General features: G+C 27.2%; 1 protein-coding gene across 2 annotated transcripts in view; it reads right to left on the bottom strand.

Annotated features, from left to right (window-relative positions):
- Nucleotides 1-16,011, bottom strand: part of LOC124812295 (uncharacterized) — a 47,473-nt gene extending 31,462 nt beyond the window's left edge. For both annotated transcript variants that reach the window (XM_065790978.1, XM_065790979.1), the window contains exons 1-2: nucleotides 15,874-16,011; nucleotides 13,661-13,757 (exon numbers count right to left, since the gene is read on the bottom strand). In XM_065790978.1, coding sequence (XP_065647050.1) covers nucleotides 13,661-13,757; nucleotides 15,874-15,876 — 100 coding nt within the window. In that variant the 5' untranslated portion in view covers nucleotides 15,877-16,011. The remainder of the gene's footprint in view (nucleotides 1-13,660; nucleotides 13,758-15,873) is intronic.
- Between the last annotated feature and the right edge of the window lie 4,625 nt (nucleotides 16,012-20,636).

Genomic DNA, 20,636 nt, shown 5'->3' with positions numbered 1-20,636 from the left:
ATAATTATAGAAAGTGGGGCATCTGGACACTTCATTTTCATATTTAGAAAAATCTTGGAGGTATCACATTTTTGGAAAATTGACATTAAAAATCTGCTAAAAAGTCATATTTTTCGTATTTAAAAAAACTAAATATGCTGACAGAATAGTAAAGTTAACATAAAATAGCTTTATATTCCATTTTTTTATGCTTTTTTTAATTTTGCATTTATACATAAACATCATTAGACTGCTTTAAGTTAACGAAAAAAGTTTAGATACGCTTGAAATTAATTTAGGAACATAGTATGCAGTCTTCTCCATTTAGTCAGCGCTTTCGCGCCGAAAGTCTTTTTGTGCTTGCCTACACGCCCACTAAAACTTTGGCGAGCGCATAAAAAAGAACTTGTCAAAAAAATAAAAACAATTAATTTTAAATTGCAACAAATTTTTTTTTTGTTCATTTGTTCAACTTTTATGAAAAATGTTTTTTTTACTAGTTGTTACTTTAAATTATTTTATTTAATATTTATTTAAAGCATTCTTTTTGCTATTTTTGTTTTAATTTAAATAGCAGAAAAAATGAATTTTTTAAACCACGCAGGCTAACTTAAAAAAGACCATCCGGCAAGTGCTTTTTCGTGCACTGGCATTAAATTTCAAACTAAGACAAATAGTAGTATTATTTGAATAGTTGCCTAATAACCTAATATGTAAATAATAATAATATAATAAATACTAAATAAAATATTTTCAAATCGTTTTTACTAATATATTTTTATTGTCTTTTTGAATGAATTTACAAATGTTTTCAACTTCAGACTTCAATGTTTGTGTTTTGATGTACAATAGATGTATGTTCAATAACTTATAAATTATTTGAACTTAACACTTTAGTAATTCATTTGCTTCTTTACTTATGTTTGTTGTTGTACTGTGAAACACCAAACTTGTTTATTACACATTTCATCTTGGAATGGCAAGGCTCAAATGTCTGCTCGATAAACAGCCCAAGGGAAAGGCCACTCAAATCAACAAATGTTTCCAGATGTGCGGTTACAGTATGTACTTTCCAGGTAACCGTGAGCTGTTTATCTAAAAACTAAAAAAATTTACTGTAAATTTTATCAATAACTTGGTTTTAAATACAAAGATTAAAGAATACAGCGATCACCTCTCTGCAATAGTCTTGCGCATCTTTATAACTGTGTAAAACTTTCAATTAAAATTGAATAGTTTGCGTCAAGTTTATACCCAAAGACACCATGAACAACCTAATAAACTTTCTCATTGTTTCCAACAGAGGATACAGTTTAACAGGCATTATCGACTAAAGCTTGTCAAAACTTTTAAGTATCTATCTACACATGTTTCTTCCAAATATTCCTCCATGGCAACCTTTTCGAAGGCATCCAATGCTCTTGACCCAATCTATAAATCCAGACCAAAGCTGCATTATAAATTCTGCCACATGGTTAACAAATCCCATCAGAAGGTGAAGTTCTGGTAATGGAACTTTTCTTATTATACTTAGAGATTAGATATTCTATCTTGAGCAGACAAGGATTAATGACATTCTAAATATATGGAAATAATAATTTTTTTATCTTTTTAAAAATGATAAATTTGTGATGAATGATATATTTTGAAAATATTCACAATATACTTATTTATTTATACCTTATATTCTTTTATTTTTTCACCGGAGATCCTGCAGACGAATACAGTTCACATACATATTTGTATATAAATATATAAAAATAATATTTTCAAAAATATGTTTTCACAAAGTTTATTATTAAAATATAAATATAAATGCCTAAACCCATATCTTTACAAATTTGCTTTGTGGAACCTGCCCTCGAAATTTCAGTACAAAATCCAGAAATGTTGTAATATCTTCAATATATACTAAGTCCCTCTTCACTGTAGCATAGTCATTATCTTTATCCTTTTCTTGAAAGTCTAATAATTTCGCAACATAATAGTTCAAAAGTAGTTTACTTTTTTTATCCAAGGTTTTCGCCATGTTTGACTCAAACTTTACACCACTTCTCCTCAAAGTTTTCCACATTTCATTAGACTTAAATTTACTAAATCCTAAAGTATTTACTAAAGCTTCTACCTCATTGTAAGGAATCTTTTTCTGATCGTTCACTTTCTGGAGTACAAAGTGTAATATGAATACGTTTACCTCCTTAATATAAGACAACTGTTTATTTTATCATGATATATATTCTTAAAATAATAGTTTTATAGGTTATCATAAGATAAACTGTTATTTTAAGAATATATATTATAGCTATTTTTATTAAACAATATTTTACCTGTTCTGAGAATGGTTTGAGCTTCTAGACTTTGCTTTTGATCAGAATAAATTTCTTTAAGAAGGAAAGAAGTTACCTGTTCCTTTACCTTTTTGGATATTTTAGGAATACTTTTGAAAGATTTGTGCTAGCCTTAAAAGAAGAACATTTGTGGGGTTTACCTTTAGCAATTTTACAGAAGCATATTTGGCAAAGTTTCAATGTTCCCCTTTTCATACTTTTATCTAATAATCTATTTCTTCTTTGACTGCATATACTGCATAATATTGAGCAATCTCTAGAGGTTTGCAAGCTAGATATTTTTAATATTTCTAATAATTTATAACTTATATTTTTTTTGGATAGTCTAAACTATAATCTTTTTTTTGGAAAATATGTTAAAATAAAACCAAGAAATAATTAAAATTTAAACTAAAAGTTATAATACTTTAATTTTAGGGTTCAAAATTGAAAATCGGATAACTTTTATACAAATTTTTATAAAATATAAATTTTCTGTTGATTTGAATTCACAAAAAATTACTTGATTTTACTTAAGTAATAAAAATTTACTTTAGTACTTGATTTGTTTAAACAATAACTTATGTTTATAAGTACTTAAGTTACTTGAAACAGCCCTAGGTATAGGTCTAATGAAATAAAAATTAAAAAGCATAGTCACAAATAAATATTTTTATTATAAAATGTTTTTTTTGACCAACTTAGAGTATTCTGATGATATTTATGTATAAATATTAGATTAAATACCTTGAATAGTTGGTATATGAATATCTTTTTTAATAAACTTATACTTTCTGACAGTGTATTTAGATTTTTCTTTAAAAATGACTTTTTAGCAGATTTTCAATGTCGATTTTCTAAAAATGTGATACCTTCCAAATTTTTCTAAATATGAAAATGAAGCGTCCAAATGCCCCACTTACTATAGTTATGAACATTTTTGGGGCACTCCGATAGTAAACTTGAACCTTAAATTTCTGAGCTGTGCAATGGATTACCTTATTTCTAGTAATAGGGGAGACCGGGGTTAGATGGTATGACTTTTTTATTTCTGAATTTATAGCCAAAATGCAAACATAAAAAAAAAAAATGTATTGCCTAAATACTCAAGTACACAATGTTCTTTAATAATGATTAATCTTAGTAAGGTAACTTTTAATATATCTTTTAGATAAATGAGCTGAAAAAAAGTGTTCCACAAACCCCACTGTTGGGGCCGTGGAACACTTTTTATTTGAGTATACTTTGTATACTTGAGTATACTCAAATAATTGAGTATACAAAGTATATAACATAAAAAAAATAATTTGTATTTCTAAATAATCAGATCATTACATAGTAATTGTTCATATAATTGTTAAAGAGTAGTTTGTACTCTTAACAATTATATGATCATACTATGTAATGATGTAGCAAAAAAATCCCATGCTACTACTCGTGATCTTTTTCATAGTGACATAAGTGAGATGTTTTTATAATTTTTGCATTGTGAACCTGCACCATCACTAAAATAAATGCAATGGTTAAAGTAAAGCATCAACTCTGTTAAATATTTTATTACTTCATAAATGAAACAATGAATTGAGTTTGTATTAGGTTGCAAATTATCTGAGATGATAAAAATATTTCGGCATTTTATCTTATTTTCTTTCATATAGTAAATAACAAATGGATGTATTAGGTTGCAAATTATCTGAGATGATAAAAATATTTTGGCATTTTATCTTATTTTCTTTCATATAGTAAATAACAAATGGATGCAATGTTGCTTGACTGTTGTTCCGATGGAATTAAACCTTGGCGATTAGTATTTTTTTTTATATTTTCGCAATTTTTTTTTTTAATTATTATATAATTTTTTTTTTCTTCTAATTTAGCATTATTTTCGGCCATTCTTAAAAGTAATATTTTTGTCTAAGTTTTTTATTAGGGGTCATCTTTTTCTTTTTTCTTTTAAATAGAAGTTTGATTACTTGCTCTCCTGCACGAAGATTTCTATTCAGCATAAAGCATTTTTGAATTTAAATTACTTTGAATATATTATTGGCGTGGAAGCCAATAATATTTTCAAGTTATAGATAGTTTGACTTACTGAAGTACATCTTTATTTATTTACTTAAGTACATCATGCATTAAATTAAATTAAATTTATTCTGAAATAGATTTTACATTTCATGGAATATTTACATATAGTACAAGTACTAATTTTAAGTAAACACCATAATAAGAAACTAAAACACCAAACTAAAAAAACACACAAAAACACACACAAAAAAAACAAAAAAAAAAAACGTAAAACAGTACAATGCTTAAACAAAAAACTTTTGGAATAATAATTAAGTAAGAAGTTTGATAATTTAGGACAAAATTCAAATTAATTTTATACATCTATCTAGAATAAAAGACTTTTATATACCTAATTAAATTTAATTTAATTTTTTTTTTTAACATCTTCGCTTCCAACAAGGCTGCAAGCAGCCACTAATTAAAGTTGGAAGTTACTGAATTATAGTTATTGGAAGTTACTGGAAATATAGCAATAAAAGAGAAGTAGATTATAATAATATACAGTAACAATATTGTAAATAATGTAGTAATATAAGTATCGGTAATAATAATAGGCAATAATAATAAAAACTCCAGTTATTGGTAATAATAATCAAAATAATAATAATACAAACGATAAAGATAACAATTCTATTAATAATAATAATAATAGTAATGATAACAATAATATTAATAGTAATAATAACAACAATAGCAACAATAATAATAATAATATTAAAAAATAGCAATTTTATAATAGTGAGAGTTGGAAATAGAATAGTGATATTAATTTGAGAAAAAGTTAAGAAAGAGCAAGTATTAGTAGTAATAAATCAGCATTGAAATGAAGAATGTAGTAGAAAAGAATTTTAGAAAAGATCAATTATTAGTAGTTATTGACCAGCATTGAAGTCAATAAGGTTAAGATGGATAATAGATAGTTAGCAGTAGAGTAGCATAGAAGTTAGGAAGAATACATGTAGGGCATGGAAACCGGTAATGAGAAACCGGTTTTTACCGGTTTCTCATTACCGGTTTCCATGCCCTACATGTATTCTTTCTAATTTTTTAATTTTTATTCCTAAAAATTACCGTTATCGGTTTTTTCTCAATCTATTACCGCGGTTTTAAAAATGATATTTTGTTAATTAAATAATTTGGTATTTTGCTTTAATTTTAATTTGGCAACTCCTAAAAAACGCAACACAGTGAGAGAAAGCAGTTCTTTGATGAAAAAGCAATAAACACGAAGATGACCTTTGTTGCAGGAAACAATAATTCCGAGGTATGGAAGCACTTCTTACACAGCAAGGATCTGCAGCTGGCAAAGTGCAAAACTTGTAGCAAAGAAATCAAGTGCTAAGATGGATCTACCAGTGGTATGAAACCTCATCTCAAACTAATGCATCATATCGAGGCCGATGCTATGAAACAAGTATCAGCCAAAGTTGAACAAAAAGTTGGAAAAATTGATCACTTCTTCGTGACCCAAAAAGATTCCTTGGCAGTTGTCTTGTCCGAGTTAGTTGCCATTGATGGATTACCAATTCGAGTACTGGCAAAAAGTCAACATTTAAGAGCGGCATTGGGAGCTCAAGAATACCACTTGCCAAAAGATGCAAAATCGATCAAAGATTATTATGAAGCACTGTCTTGAGGTTAAAGACATTTATAAAAAGCAGTTTGAAGAAATGAAGAAAGACAAAATTTGTTTTAGCATTACTCTTGATGAATACACATCATCTTGTAACAGAAGGTTTATTAATATCAATGTTCATGTCAAAAATCCGCATTGGAATTTGGGAATGGTAAGAATTTGTTAGAGAAAAGCTAAAAGAATTTGGAATTTGTCTGGACTCTGATATTGTGGCAGCCTGTGATGTTTTATACAAAACAACTCCGGTCCAAGAAGTCATTCCTGATCTCGATGAAGAAGATTTTGCACTCGATGATATTTCCATCTCTGATGACAGCGATTACAAAGATGAAGAAGGTGTTGGATTACAGGTAAGTATTATATATAATTATTCAAAAGTATAAGGCATCTAAATAAGATTATTTTTATTAAAAAAATCATCTTAATTACTGACACTTTCAGGTAATAATTGAAGATGATCAACCCCCTGAAGTCTGTCAAGATCTGAGACACATTATTTCAAAAGTAAGATGTTGTGTACGCCTGTTTCGCAAGTCCCCTGTCAAAAACAATGATATTCTTTAAAAGCACGTTCTAGCTGAGTTTAAAAAAGAATTATCACTTATACTTGACTCAAAAACTAGGTCGAACAGTTTGGTGGACATGATGTCTTGATTTGTTAAGCTAAAGAAGCCTATCAAGATGTCCTTGATCGAAATTTCTAGTGAAATAAGCTTCTCCGATGAAGAATTTAACACACTTGAAGAATTGATTGCAGCCCTAGAACCAGTAAAAGTGAGAACAGAAACTTTATGTAGACGAGATGCAACATTGATTTCAAGTGATCAGATTTTGAAGTTTATTTGCCTAAAATTGAGCATGCAGAATTCAACTTTCAGCAAAGAGTTATTAGAAATGTTAGTCAAAAGAATAAAGGAAAGAAGAAATCCTGATATAATAAATCTATTGATTTATTTAAACGATTCAGAGGCCTTGGACAAGCAAGGGCAAAGTACGGCTGTCTTTGACACTCCACAAATGAAACGAAATGCCCTTGCAAATACTGCTGCCAAATTATTCTGTTGTCTGTTTGAGGAGAGCAACGAAGATAAAGATAAATCGGAAGAAGAATGTCAAGAAATACCCAATATTGATGAAGGACAATCTTTCTTGGCAGAACAACTGGAACAGTCTATCAAGGATGCACTGAAGTGTCCCTCTAGTTCAAAGAGGATGAGAGTGGGCACCAGTTCCAAATCACTGTTGAAGGAAATGGCCGTTTTTGAGCTGACAAAAACTCGCACAAACAACTTAGAAATGCTGTATAATGCATTGATGGGTATACCAGTAACTAGTGTTGAAGCTGAACGTTCTTTCTCAGCCAGTGGTCTTTTTGTTACAAAACTCAGATCAAGCTTGAATGATAATACTCTTGATGCCTTATGCATTTTACAAGCTTATTTTGTGTTGAAAAAAGCTTAGCAATCAGCAGTAATTTCTATATTGAATGCTTAACAACTATGTTATATCAGTCAATCTATAGAATTTGAGTTTATTTAAACTGTTTAAGCTCTTTTTTTGTGACTGTTTTTAACTGTAATATCTGAAATATATTTAACTTATTTTTAAATATATATAATATATTTAACTGTAATATCTGAAAGTGGATGTATTGTTTTGAGCTTAATATGAGATTAACTTCATGTGATATAAATCTGTGTTAATTATAAGTCGGTTTGCTGCATTTGAAACCTTTTTTTATTCCTTTGAAAAAACTTTAAATTACCGGTTTTGCCGTTAATAAAAATGGCAGAAACCGGGGTTTTACCGTTACCGGTAATTATGAAAAACGGTAATAATTCCATGCCCTAAATACATGTTTAACAATGTTGTGTTCATATTAAAGAGAATGATAAAAAAAATGTTTGGGCTAAATTTTTTTGATTAAAACAAAAGAATAAATGCATACCAAGAAAAACTTTTTTATTTTAGTTAAAGCTGGCCTTCTCTGTTTTGTTGTAGACCAAAAAGTCAGCATAATATATGCTGCAATCAACAGACAATCAAGTGTGTTTTATTCCTTAGAGTTCCAGTACATGACATAATTGATTTTTTTTTGTTTGTTTAAAAGATCGATTATGACGTATTTGGGTGTCGCCCAAATTAAAATTTAAGGACACTATCTTTATTTTTTTACGTTTTTTATGGCAAATATTGTTTTTTTTTACAAAAAACGCCTATATTCAGCAATGTTTCCTTTATATTTCTCCAGAACAAAGGTTTTTTTCCTAAATTTTTTTATTAGAATAGCTCCTGATGTGTGTGTGTGTGTGTATATATATATATATATATATATATATATATATATATATATATATATATATATATATATATATATATATATATGTGTGTGTGTGTGTGTGTGTGTATATATATATATATATATGTATGTGTATGTGTGTGTGTGTGTGTGTGTGTGTGTGTGTGTGTGTGTGTGTGTGTGTGTGTGTGTGTGTGTGTGTGTGTGTGTGTGTGTGTGTGTGTATATATATATATATATATATATATGGTTATCTTTTGTGATTAATTTAAACCTAATTTTTTTTTTTAAGTAGTTATTAGAGTGCTAAAAGCACCTTAATAACTACTAAGTCTTTAAATTAACTCTTTAAAGTCTTTAAGGTCTTATCACAAAGCACTGTGGAAGAGCATTTAACTAGGAAGTTCACAACTCCTTCCTTACCAATGTCTCTTATTGGGCTAGAACCAGCATCAAACCTCTGACCTCTGGGAGCCAGAATTTTAATTACTGCACCATGGCTGCAACTTTTAAATTGCAAATTTAAATTCAATTGTGCAATATTTAGTATGTGCTTATATTCATTTTCTATATAACAGATCCCCAATTTTATTTAAATAAAAGTTTTTTGAAAATAGGTAAACCTGGTACTCAAATGAAGGGAAACTTTATAAAAATCCAAAAATATATAATCGTTTTAGAAAAAAAAAATTTAATAATTCTTAAAAAAAAATATCAAAAAACTTATAAACAATTAAAAACTGTAGTTTTTCTGCAATAAAATCTAAAAAATAAATATTAAAAAACATTATAAAACCTAAAAACTAAATACAAATATGATGTGGGACTGCGAGACTAAGCATCAGAAAGAAACAAAACTACTGCATAAATGATTTTTAAAGTGAAAATATTCATGTTATGCACAGATCATGAAATTGCAGATTTCACAAAATGTGCAAGTTGTTACTTATTTTGTGAACTGGGTAATGCTATTGGGTAGATTATGAAATGCTGAATTTTTATATTATTTTTTTAATAGTTATATAGTTATATTTAATATATAAAATATATATTTGAAATTAAGGAATTGTTTAGTATATAGAAACTTCTGTGGTAGTGCTGTAGTGGTAAAGTGCTCGCTTCATAAGCAAGAGGCTCCAAGTTCGATCCCCACCACGTCCCTTGTAGTACCGTGCTCAACTTGTTTCTCCGAACAGCAACCTTGTTCATCAAGGTTCATATTTCAGTGTTATAGAAGTGAGAGAGGGTTATAACCACTATTAAGTATCCTCCTCATCTGTAGTGGCCTTGAGGGGGAAAAAAAAAAATTCTTTTTCAATCTTAGCATATAGCTTAGTACCATCGAAGGCTTTGATTTTAATAGCAAATAACCTAGAAGCTTGCATTTTGATGATAAATAGAAATTACTACTTATAATTTTTTTATTATTATTAATATTATTATAAATTTATTTCAGATTACATAGATTCATACAATAAACAAAGAAATATATAAATATATCCATAGAAATCATGGCCTTCTTTATAGAAGGCCTCGACACCGTGCGCAATTTTTTTTGACTGAAGGCCGATTTAAAAAAAATATGGTGGTTTAGTAAAATAAAAAAATGTTGTATAGCTTTTCTAAGACATGCATTTTTTTGATGCATTATTATAAAATTAGTTTTTTGACGTTAAATTAACAACTTTTTTATAAGCTTAAATTGTTTATTAAAATGAATAAAAACATTTTAAATCAAAACTTTATATATATAATATATATAAGAAATAATAAGTAATGAGAAAATACACCAATAAAAAAACAAATTATTATTTTACTGAACATAAAAAATTTTTTTTACATAAGCTTGATTTCTTTTAGTTTGGTTTCTTTATTACTTTTGTTTCTTTGCAATAGAAAAACTGTACAACTCTGCAATAAATGCAAACTGTCGTATAAGAAATGTTCGGCAAACTCTTTTATCTAATAAAGAAAAAAATATGTAGCAAAATAAGGATCACTGAGATAGAGTATCTGATGGAATAGTTAATCCTCCTCTATTTAAAGTATTCAAATAAGTTCCATATTTTTCATAATATGTAGTTGTATCTTCATCATTTCTTCAGTAGAACACTTTTGAACATAACCAGCAATATAACGAGTGATGCGGAAGTTATCGGACAAAATAAAAACGTCAATAACTTATTTATAAATAAAAAAACAAACTATTATATTTTTTTTAAATAAAGCATTTATCTTTTAATAAAAATATATTATTTATTATATGAAAAAACACCACCATCTGCAATTGATCTCAATTTTGCTCTGACGCCTTTCATATGCAACTGTAAAAAGTTTAAATCAATTTCTTGTAGTTTTAGTTTAATGCGATCAATCAAAACTTGCTCTGTTGAAGCTTGCCAATCTCTCTCGTAAACTTTCTGTGCCAAATGTCCCCAAAAATTTTTAATTGGTCGTGCTTGAGGCACATTTGGGGGATTGGATTCTTTATCAATGTAATAGACATATTGGTCCATCCAATTTAGAGAATCTTTAGAATAAATGAGAACTTGCTAAATCTGGCCATAATAAATAGTTAAAGTCTCCATGATACTTGTGAATAAATGGAAGAAGTCGTTTTTCTAAACATTCATTAATATAGATTGATGAATTGACCGCTACAGCCTTGGAAGTGCGAAACAATGGCTCGGACATACCGCGGTCAGATATGGCTATACACATTAATAATTTTTTTGGAAATTTCTCTTTTCCTATAAAATGAACACTTTCTGGGCATGTCTTTTTGTTGTTTGTGTAGTATCCAGAATTTCCAGGCATGTTGTCCCCTGCAAAACAAAAGTATTTTTCGTAATGGATGACTAGAAGAAATTTTGTGTTATAGAGTTGGTTAACTAGTTTCCTGCTTCTTTTCCTTGCCTTTATTTGTTGTTCTATAGTGTATTTTGGAGTCTTTTCGCGTTTTCTATATTTAATATTCATTTTTTTTAACTGACGATCAATTGTCGATTGATTTACACCGAATTTAATACCTATTTTTCTCTGACTGACCCCTTTTCAATTGTTGACAAGTCTCGTTAATTCGGCTTTCTTTTCTCTAGTCCAGGATGTTGGACAACCAGGGTGCTTTCTATAAGAAAATGATTGAACAGTTTCAAGTCTTTTTAGGTTACCATATAATGTACTTGGAGCAAATCCTTCCTTTTCAAAATGATTTACGATTTTTTTTTTTATATTAGGTTTATTTACAAAAAACATTTTTAGTCGCTTTCGAAAAGATTCTCGTTCAGCTGCATTTAATCTCATTTTAAATACTTGTGTTTCAAATAATAAAGTTTATATTTTATAGAATGTTTATGCCTACGCATAAAACCACAAAAACTAATTATTATGCTCAAATAATGAAATTAGGATTTGTCCAATAATTTCCGCATCACCTGTTAGACAATAGCATATAAAATGTCTATATTTATAGTATCTTCTAGATCTGCTAAATTGTAAATTATATTAATTTCCCTATCATTTAAATCTTCAAGACATAAGAGACAGTCATGGCCATCATTTCCTTCTACATCAATATTTAGTTGTAGCACCAGCTTAGCATGTTGAATGCGTAATTTTTCGATAACTGATTAAGCTGTTATAAAGTAAGTACCACCAGAGCCTTGCCTTAGTTTTCCAAAGCATTTTTCAATTGGATCACTAGAAAACCAACCTAAAATAACATTTCCACTTGATAAAAGATGACAAGACAAATCAACTAGGCCATGACAAGTATGTGAAAGAGCATTGCTTGTATCTCTCGTAAGCTGGCAAACACGTTTACCAGATGTTGGTTTCATATTATCAGCCATTGTTGCAATAGCGAGCAACTTTTTTAAATTAATGTCATCTGAAGATCTGATTACATTACGCGACTCATCCCTAAATCTAGCATTGGCACCTGGACATTTAACATTCATTATTTTCCAAAATTCTATAATTAACTCCAAAAAAATAATAGTACTTGACACTTTCTTGTTCTATTTTAGGATGAGTTTTTAGAGCTGCAACTGTCTCTTCACTAAATATTTGTAAACAAGTGCTTACTTTTTGTCGTTCTATTGGTTTAGGATTTATTGATGTTTCAGTCAATCTGGATAACTTTATTAACTGGTTTTAACAAGTGTATATAAATTAATTAAATCTCTCCAATTCGCAACGTGAGTTATTTCATTATGAATAAACTGCAACTGACCTAGTTTTTCTGTTAGCCAATTGTTTCTTATGCACTTCAAAAGATGAACATAGTCATATAAAATATAAGAACCATTTTGACATAACCAAGGTTTTCCCTCTACTGTTTTGAATTTAGAAAAGAAGCTTTGGTTAACTTTATTTCCATCTGTAATAATTGCAACTACTTTACCATTACACGTAGAAGTTTCTATGGTGTCTACAATTAATTTGCATTGTTCTAGTTGGAAATCTAAAGTCAGATTACTAACTGGTAAAACTCTTGCTAAAAATTCAGGTCCACCATAAAGACTTTTGACCATAAATGAAAGTACAGTAGTAGCTAATTTCTCTGGATAATTAACAGCATTTCCAAAAATATTTCCACTTTGATATAATAATGCTGCTTTCACATAAACTTCATCTATCAATAAAACACAATTTCTTTTTTATCATCTAAGTTCGATAACACATTACAACCTGAAGACTTATAATTTGAGGAACATTTTGGAACACAGCATTTTAAAGGCATTTTAAATTATTTAATTTAAATTCACTTGAAGAATAACTTTAAATATTTCTGAAAAATTGCAATCAATATTTTACACCTTTATCCAAACAAAATTTGCGTTTATAATAAGTTTTTAAAAACCGGCCTTCAGTCAAAAAAAATCGCGCAGGGTGTCGAGGCCTTCTATAAAGAAGGCCATGATAGAAATATATATCGAACAAGGAAATATACAAATATATATCCATAGAATAAAAAAAATATTTGAACTTGTACTACAATATGTATATGTATATATATATATATGTATATATATATATATATATATATATATATATATATATATATATATATATATATATATATATATATATCTATATATATATATATATATATATATATATGTATATATATATATATATATATATATATATATATATATATATATATATATATATATATACATACATATATATATATATATATGTATGTATATTTATATATATATGTATGTATATGTATATACATATATATATATATATATATATATATATATATATATATATATATATATATATATATATATATATATATATAAATTTATTTACTTAAGCAATCATAAAAGTACTTACCAACAATTTCTTTTGATAAATGATCTGTTTTCTTTGCTTTACTGTTACTATGATTCTCCTCACTGCCAGAAAAACTATCCCAATCAGAGCCACTATCCTTTAATAAAAATAAACTATAAAGGTAAAAATGTAACAATAAAAGCACATTAAGATTAGCAATATAACATCATAACCAGGCTTTAACAAGAATGGCCTGCGATCGAGCGCTATTGCTGACCACGCAAATCATTTTATTTTTTGACAACCTGACCACACTGTTTAGATGTTTTTAGATAATTATTAAACATTTTAGAAATGCGTTAAAAAAAGAAATGCTAGCTAAACCTAAGTTTAGAAGAAAATAAAAAAAAAAAAGAAAGAAGAAAGAAAACAATTCCTCTTGAAAAAGAAAATAAATATGCACTGAAATAAAATTCAAAAATTCAAACTCGAAACAAAAATTACTTTTCGTTAGACTTTTAAGTGCAATTAAAATAAATTACTTATAAATTTATCTTTTGAAACATTTTGTTAAAGCCACACAAAACGCTTTTACAAATTACTTTTAATGATTGTTTAATGAATGAATAAATTTTATTTAAATTACTAAAAAGTGTTACATATATTATTTTTACATTGTATAAACATTTATTTTTTCCTAAAAGTTGTAAAAAAAATCTGTTTAAAAAAATACCGCAGTATAATTTAATATAGAAATTTTTAATCATTTTATGCTCTGATTAGTCAAGTTAAAAAAAAAATTTTTTAAATTCTTTGTAAAAATAGAAACAAAAAAAAAAAGCAATTAACTCATTCTATTGCAACAAAAACATGCTTACATAAAAAAAAATTTAAATATAGCATTTGTTAAATTAACACGAAACACGTTTATTTTAACAATCACTATACATGCTTTTTTATTTCATTTAAAGCCTTTGTGTAAAATAAAAGACCAACGAATAAAATAGTTATTTATAATGTAACAATTTTTTTTACAGCAATTGTTAAAACATCAAAACCGCCATGGTCAAATTGTAAAGAAAAAATATTATAAACCTGGTCAGTTACAGCGTGCGACCGCACACCATTTTTGATATATATATATATATATATATATATATATATATATATATATATATATATATATATATATATATATATATATGTATATATATATATATATGTATGTATATATATATATATATATATATATATATATATATATATATATATATATATATATATATATATATATATATATATATATATATATATATATATATATATGTAAATCATGTTAGTGTATTTTACAAATAGAGTGCTCAATGTTCTTAAAGAACAGAGCAATAATAAATTAGTAAAAAACACTTATCTAACTTTTTTTCTTCAACTTTAAGTTTCACCATTGCTGGATCATCAGGAAGAGTTACTCTTCCTGATGATCCAGCAATGGTAAAACTTAAAGTTGAATAAAAAAGTTAGATAAGTGTTTTTTACTAATTTATATAAATATATATATATATATATATATATATATATATATATATATATATATATATATATATATATATACTTTTATAAAAAAAATTGTTCATAAATATCAATATCAAATGCATTTTTAAAGAACCCTTATTTCACAAAAAAATATAAAATTGTTTTTAAAATACAGGATAGAGCAAACAAAATATGCATAAGAAAAATCAGTTATAGAAAACTAATTAAAATTCATAATTTACAAACTTAATATGATTCATATTAAGTTTTTAAACTATGAATTTTAGTAATGAGATAAAATGATTAAAGACAGCAGGTGTATAAACTTTTACATACCAAAAATTTAAACATTTCAGTATATTGAAATTTTTAAACGAAAATATAGTTAAGTATATACAAAGAATAGTTAGTATATTAGAGTAAATACTCAATTATTTTTTCCACTAAAAACTTTTTTATTATTCAAATGATAGAAAATTAATTCAAATTCATGAAATAATTTTTCAGTATATTTTAATACGCTTTAATAGTGTATTTTTAGTATAACTTTAGCCAAATTCTTACGTTTTAGCAATTTTTAAACAATATCTGACACCACAAAAAAAAAATTTGTTAAAAGAATATCGTTATAGTAAGATTTTTTTTTAATTTTTGAAGTAAAACTATTTATTCACTGCAAATATTCTTATAAAAACTTAAGTTCTTTTAATTATATTCTCGCAATTAAATACTCGACTTACCATAACTTTTTTCTAACCGAGACGCGTATCTCAAATCCAATAAAATAACACACGTTTCCGCGGGGTTTCAACTAAATTTGTAGAGATGTTCGGACTGATTGACGTTTTTCTGTTCGCCCGTGTTCGTACGGTCCGAACCACCAAACCGGTCGAACACTAAAAAAACTAATGTCGAACCGAACACCGATCGATCACCGAACAGTTATTGAACTAAAAATTTCGAACGCGGTCGGACGTCGAACATACAAAAAAATGAAAAATAAAAAATGACACAAGAATCGGACATTTTTTTGTTTTGTTGTAATTCTTCATATTTATTGGTATTTCATATTTACAGGTTCGTAGTAATTTCTAGTACTAATTTAAGTGAAGTATATACCGGTAGTAAATTTAAAAAAAAAGTTGAGTAAGTTTTCAATAAGTTTTCTTAGTGTTTGTCCTTGGCATTGAAATGGCATGTAATTTGAAGAGCAAAGAAAAATTCATTTAAACTTCTGACTTGCCTACACCAGTAGTTTTCGCTTTCAAAAGAACAGAACCACTGGAAATTTGTTCATTTAAAATTGCATTAAGTTCAATGACTTCATCTGAAATCTCATAGATATCTTTTATAACATGCGCTATTTTGTATTTTTGTGTAATAAGTTCTCGAAAATGTGTAACTAATATTCACCAATATCCTGTAGTCCAAGGAGAATGAAACTTTTAAAAGTCTTGAAATAATTTAAAGCTGTGGTGAATAATTTGGATTAAAATGGAATAAATTCAAGAGAGATAATAATGCTGAACAAGTCGTACAACCGAACAGTCGAACACTTTCGGAAAAGTCAATCAATTTTAATCAACTTGGCCCAGAAATTCCGGCCCGGTCGGACGCCGAACATGGCGGCCATAAAAAAGTCGGACAATGGCGGACATCGGACAAAACATTCTTCAATCAGAACCGAGCATTTCGATCACGGACACCGTTGAATTTTTCAATTTAAACCGATCAATCATCTTGTAAAAATTTTTTTGACTTGGTCGCATATCGGACACAATTTGGCCTATGTCCGACCATCTCTATAAATTTGTCTATTGGAGAGACCGGGTCTAGTTAGTCAAAAACTTTTAATTTTTACCTTAACACATGTTTTTATGAAAATATTAAACTACAGTTCAAAAAAAATTAATTAGGTATGAACGTTCAATGATCATCATATAAAAAAGCTATTTGTTACCAAAAAGAAAAATCAAAAAATTTACATGCCGGTGAATTCAGTAGTGCATTTCAGTAGTGATTTCAGTAGTGATTTTCAGTAGATTTCAGTATCGACAAAAATAATAGATTTAACTTTTCAATCAAGTATTTTTTTTTTGTTTGTTTAAAAACAAAAGCATGTACTATTATAAGTAAAGATGTCACGAATAGTGGTTTTGTCAAATATAAAATATTTATATAAATATATAATATAAAGTGTCATCAAATATTCGGCTGCCGAATATTTGATTTTATTTTTAGGGTTCCGACATGGTTCTTTGAAGTACATATTGTGGATATACTGGCAACATAGGTTAAGTCATAAATTAGCAGTTTTGACTTTATGATGCAGTATTATAAAGTTTACAACGTTTTACAAACTGGTACACTAAGTCGAAGTACACTAAGTCGAATAAAACCTTATCTTTTCTCTGGTTACAAAAATACATTTAACGTTAATTTATAAAACGGGTATTCTATTTAGGCTAAAAGCTTTTAAATTGAAAAAAAACAAAAGCTAAAAATATTTTCTTAAATAAACACTTAACATTATGGTGTATTTAAATATCAACACTAAATGCAATTAAATAAGATTATAAATGTTTCAAAATCGAAGAAAACTTAAATGATTGATTTCTCCTAATGGGGATTTTTGTGTTCAACGTTTTTTGCCTGAATACCGAGAGTTTGTTAACTACCCTGTGGTTTATCATGACAAATTATACTATACTATAAAAATTATTATATATATTATATTATAATAGTTATAATAAACATAAACAAAACGCCTTTTGATTTATTGATACTCTGTCCACTCAAACAGCGCTAGTTCACTTACAAAACTCAAAACTTTTGGGTGAGGTCCGACATACTGCTTTATTACCAGTTTTTTGCGATACATCTATATAATAATTAGATCAGATTAATAAATCATTATTTACAGTAAAAAAAAAAGAAATGCTGAAAAATTGTATGTAAAGCGAGCATGTAGAGCATGCAGTTGCAGATAATCAGGATGTAGTGATATAAAGTGTAGGTTAGAAGTAGATAAAGTTAAAGAATACATTGCAGGTAATAGATTATAGATTTTTTATAAACAAGTATAAAAGTATATCATCACAAATGATCCTCATCATTGTAGTTTCGTATTTTTCGTGGCAAAAGAGAAGCATTTTTGTGGAGTAAATCCATAATTTCAGCTGGCAGCTTTTCCGGGGAACTTTGAAAACATCTATCCAATTGTCCAGCATAGCACCAGAAGATTCAGATGAAGGTTGTCGTACTTTTTGAGCATTTTGCTCATGAAAATTGTGTTGATGTTTACTTGTTAAATTATTGTCAAAGGAATCTTTATTCCGCTATTTTAATTTTTTGAATAAGTTTCTACATGCATTTTCTTTGCACCTGCCAAATTTCATAAAAAAATATTATGTAGCAGGTAGTTAAATTAGTTAAACACTTTTGGTACCTAATTTCTGTTTTTCGAAAATAACCAAGGTGGGGTTGGGGGAGAGGGGAATTTTTACTTATTTATTGCATGTTGTTTCACTTAGATTGGTAATAATTAAAAAAATGAACAATATTAATGACCTGGCTAATCAAACAGATAGTAAGTTCATATGTTTTTTCATAATAATTCTATTGTTTTTTACTTCTACAAGGGTATCTTTTTGTTAAACTTTTAAAAATTATTGACTAGATTAAACCTATTCAAGACTTTTTTTTAAATAACACCGAATTTTCGGTATTTACGCCTTTATTTTATTTATTATTTACACCATTACTTTTTATTTTTCATTACAAAATTGTTTTATCGGATTTGTTTTGTTGGATTTTTTTGCCAAAAATGTTTTTTAATTAGACCTTTTTTAACTTTAGCTTTATTGTCATCTGATGCAGTTGGTAAGTTTAATATCAATTTTTTTATTAGGTGTTTCTACTCTTATTCTTCAAAGTTATACACACACACACACACACACACACACACACACACACACACACACACACACACACACACACACACACACACACTCTTCAAACTTAAAGGATATTTATAATCCTTTTTTTATTTTATTTGATGACAAAGCTGAAGATGCTAGAATTAAAAAATTTTTAAAAACAAAAAAATATTAATATTGAGAGAACTTGTATTTATTGATATATTTAAACTTCATAAAAAAATCTCATGAAATTTATTTTAAAATAAACTACATCCTTCATTTGCATTTGTCTTTTATAAACTTCAGTCCAGTTCTCTATATATAATTTGTTAGTTAGGTTGTTCTATAAGTTGAAAGGTTCCGTTTAATCAAATTTAAAATTTTGGGTTGATTATTTGGAATTACTTTTATATTTTTGTATTAACGTATATTGGGAATTGATCACTATATCAGTCTTAAATAAACATTTGATTTTTTTTTTCTTTTAGTTTCATCAACATCTGCCAGTGGCTGTGCCACAGTAGGTAAGTTAAAAAAAAAAAATTTTAACTTACCGAATTTATTTTGAGATTTATTTTACCTTCAAAACATAGTTATGCTTCTTAAATGTCTGGAATGTAAAGATTTTGTAAATTTACATTTTAATTCTTTCAAAAAAGTGAGCCTAGGTATTGGACAATAAACTTGTTGCAACAGTTATTAATGAGAAACTGTTTATTTATTTATCTACTATAATTGGATGGAAAAATGACATACACTTAATTTTTTTATTTTAGCTGTTGTTTACATTATCAAACCAATACTTATAGTCATTTCTTCTGATAACTTTCCTGAAAAATGTTTACACGGAAAAAAAAGGAGTTCCAATGAATTGCTAAATCAAATTATACAAGATGACTAAACTGTATAGATGTTGAAAGACATATAGTATCCGTATTGAAGTAGAATGTTCTAAATTCTATGATGAACAACAATTTTTAAATAACTTTTTTAATGAGTTTGGAATGACATTTAGTATTAATGGGCAAAATTATAGTTTATGTAAGGACACCAAACAAGTTTCGGAAGCAGAAAAGCAATGTAACCATAATTCAAAATCGAGAAAAAAAAATTGTTATTAGAAAAACAAAAAAGTTTTTGTGATCGAAATAAAACATTATTTGGCGTAATGTAAAAAAGATTTTTGAACTTTGTTAGCATTTTTGCCCAAATTAACAAAAATGCTAATATTTTATTGAATTTTTGACCTAACTTAAATCTTTTAGTCAACGACACGATAAATTGTATAATATACGATAGCATATTATACAATTTAAGGAAAAAAAAAACATTTGTAAAAGTTGAATACAATTTTTTTCTAATTACAGTACTACCACATTAGGAGTTCAAACCCGCCTCATTAAAAATACACTTAATAAGAACTGACTTGATGTTTAGTAATGATTTCATTACTAAACATCAAGTCAGTTTATTATAGTCAATATTTATGGAAAGATATTCAAAATATTTTTCTCAAACTTTTTTTTTTTTAACATCTAGAAATAAAACACCAAAAACTTATATTTATGGAAAAATATTCAAAA

Source organism: Hydra vulgaris, chromosome 02 (genome assembly GCF_038396675.1).
Source record: "Hydra vulgaris chromosome 02, alternate assembly HydraT2T_AEP".
Lineage (NCBI taxonomy): Eukaryota > Metazoa > Cnidaria > Hydrozoa > Anthoathecata > Hydridae > Hydra > Hydra vulgaris.
This window is presented reverse-complemented; position numbering and strand designations above follow the sequence as displayed.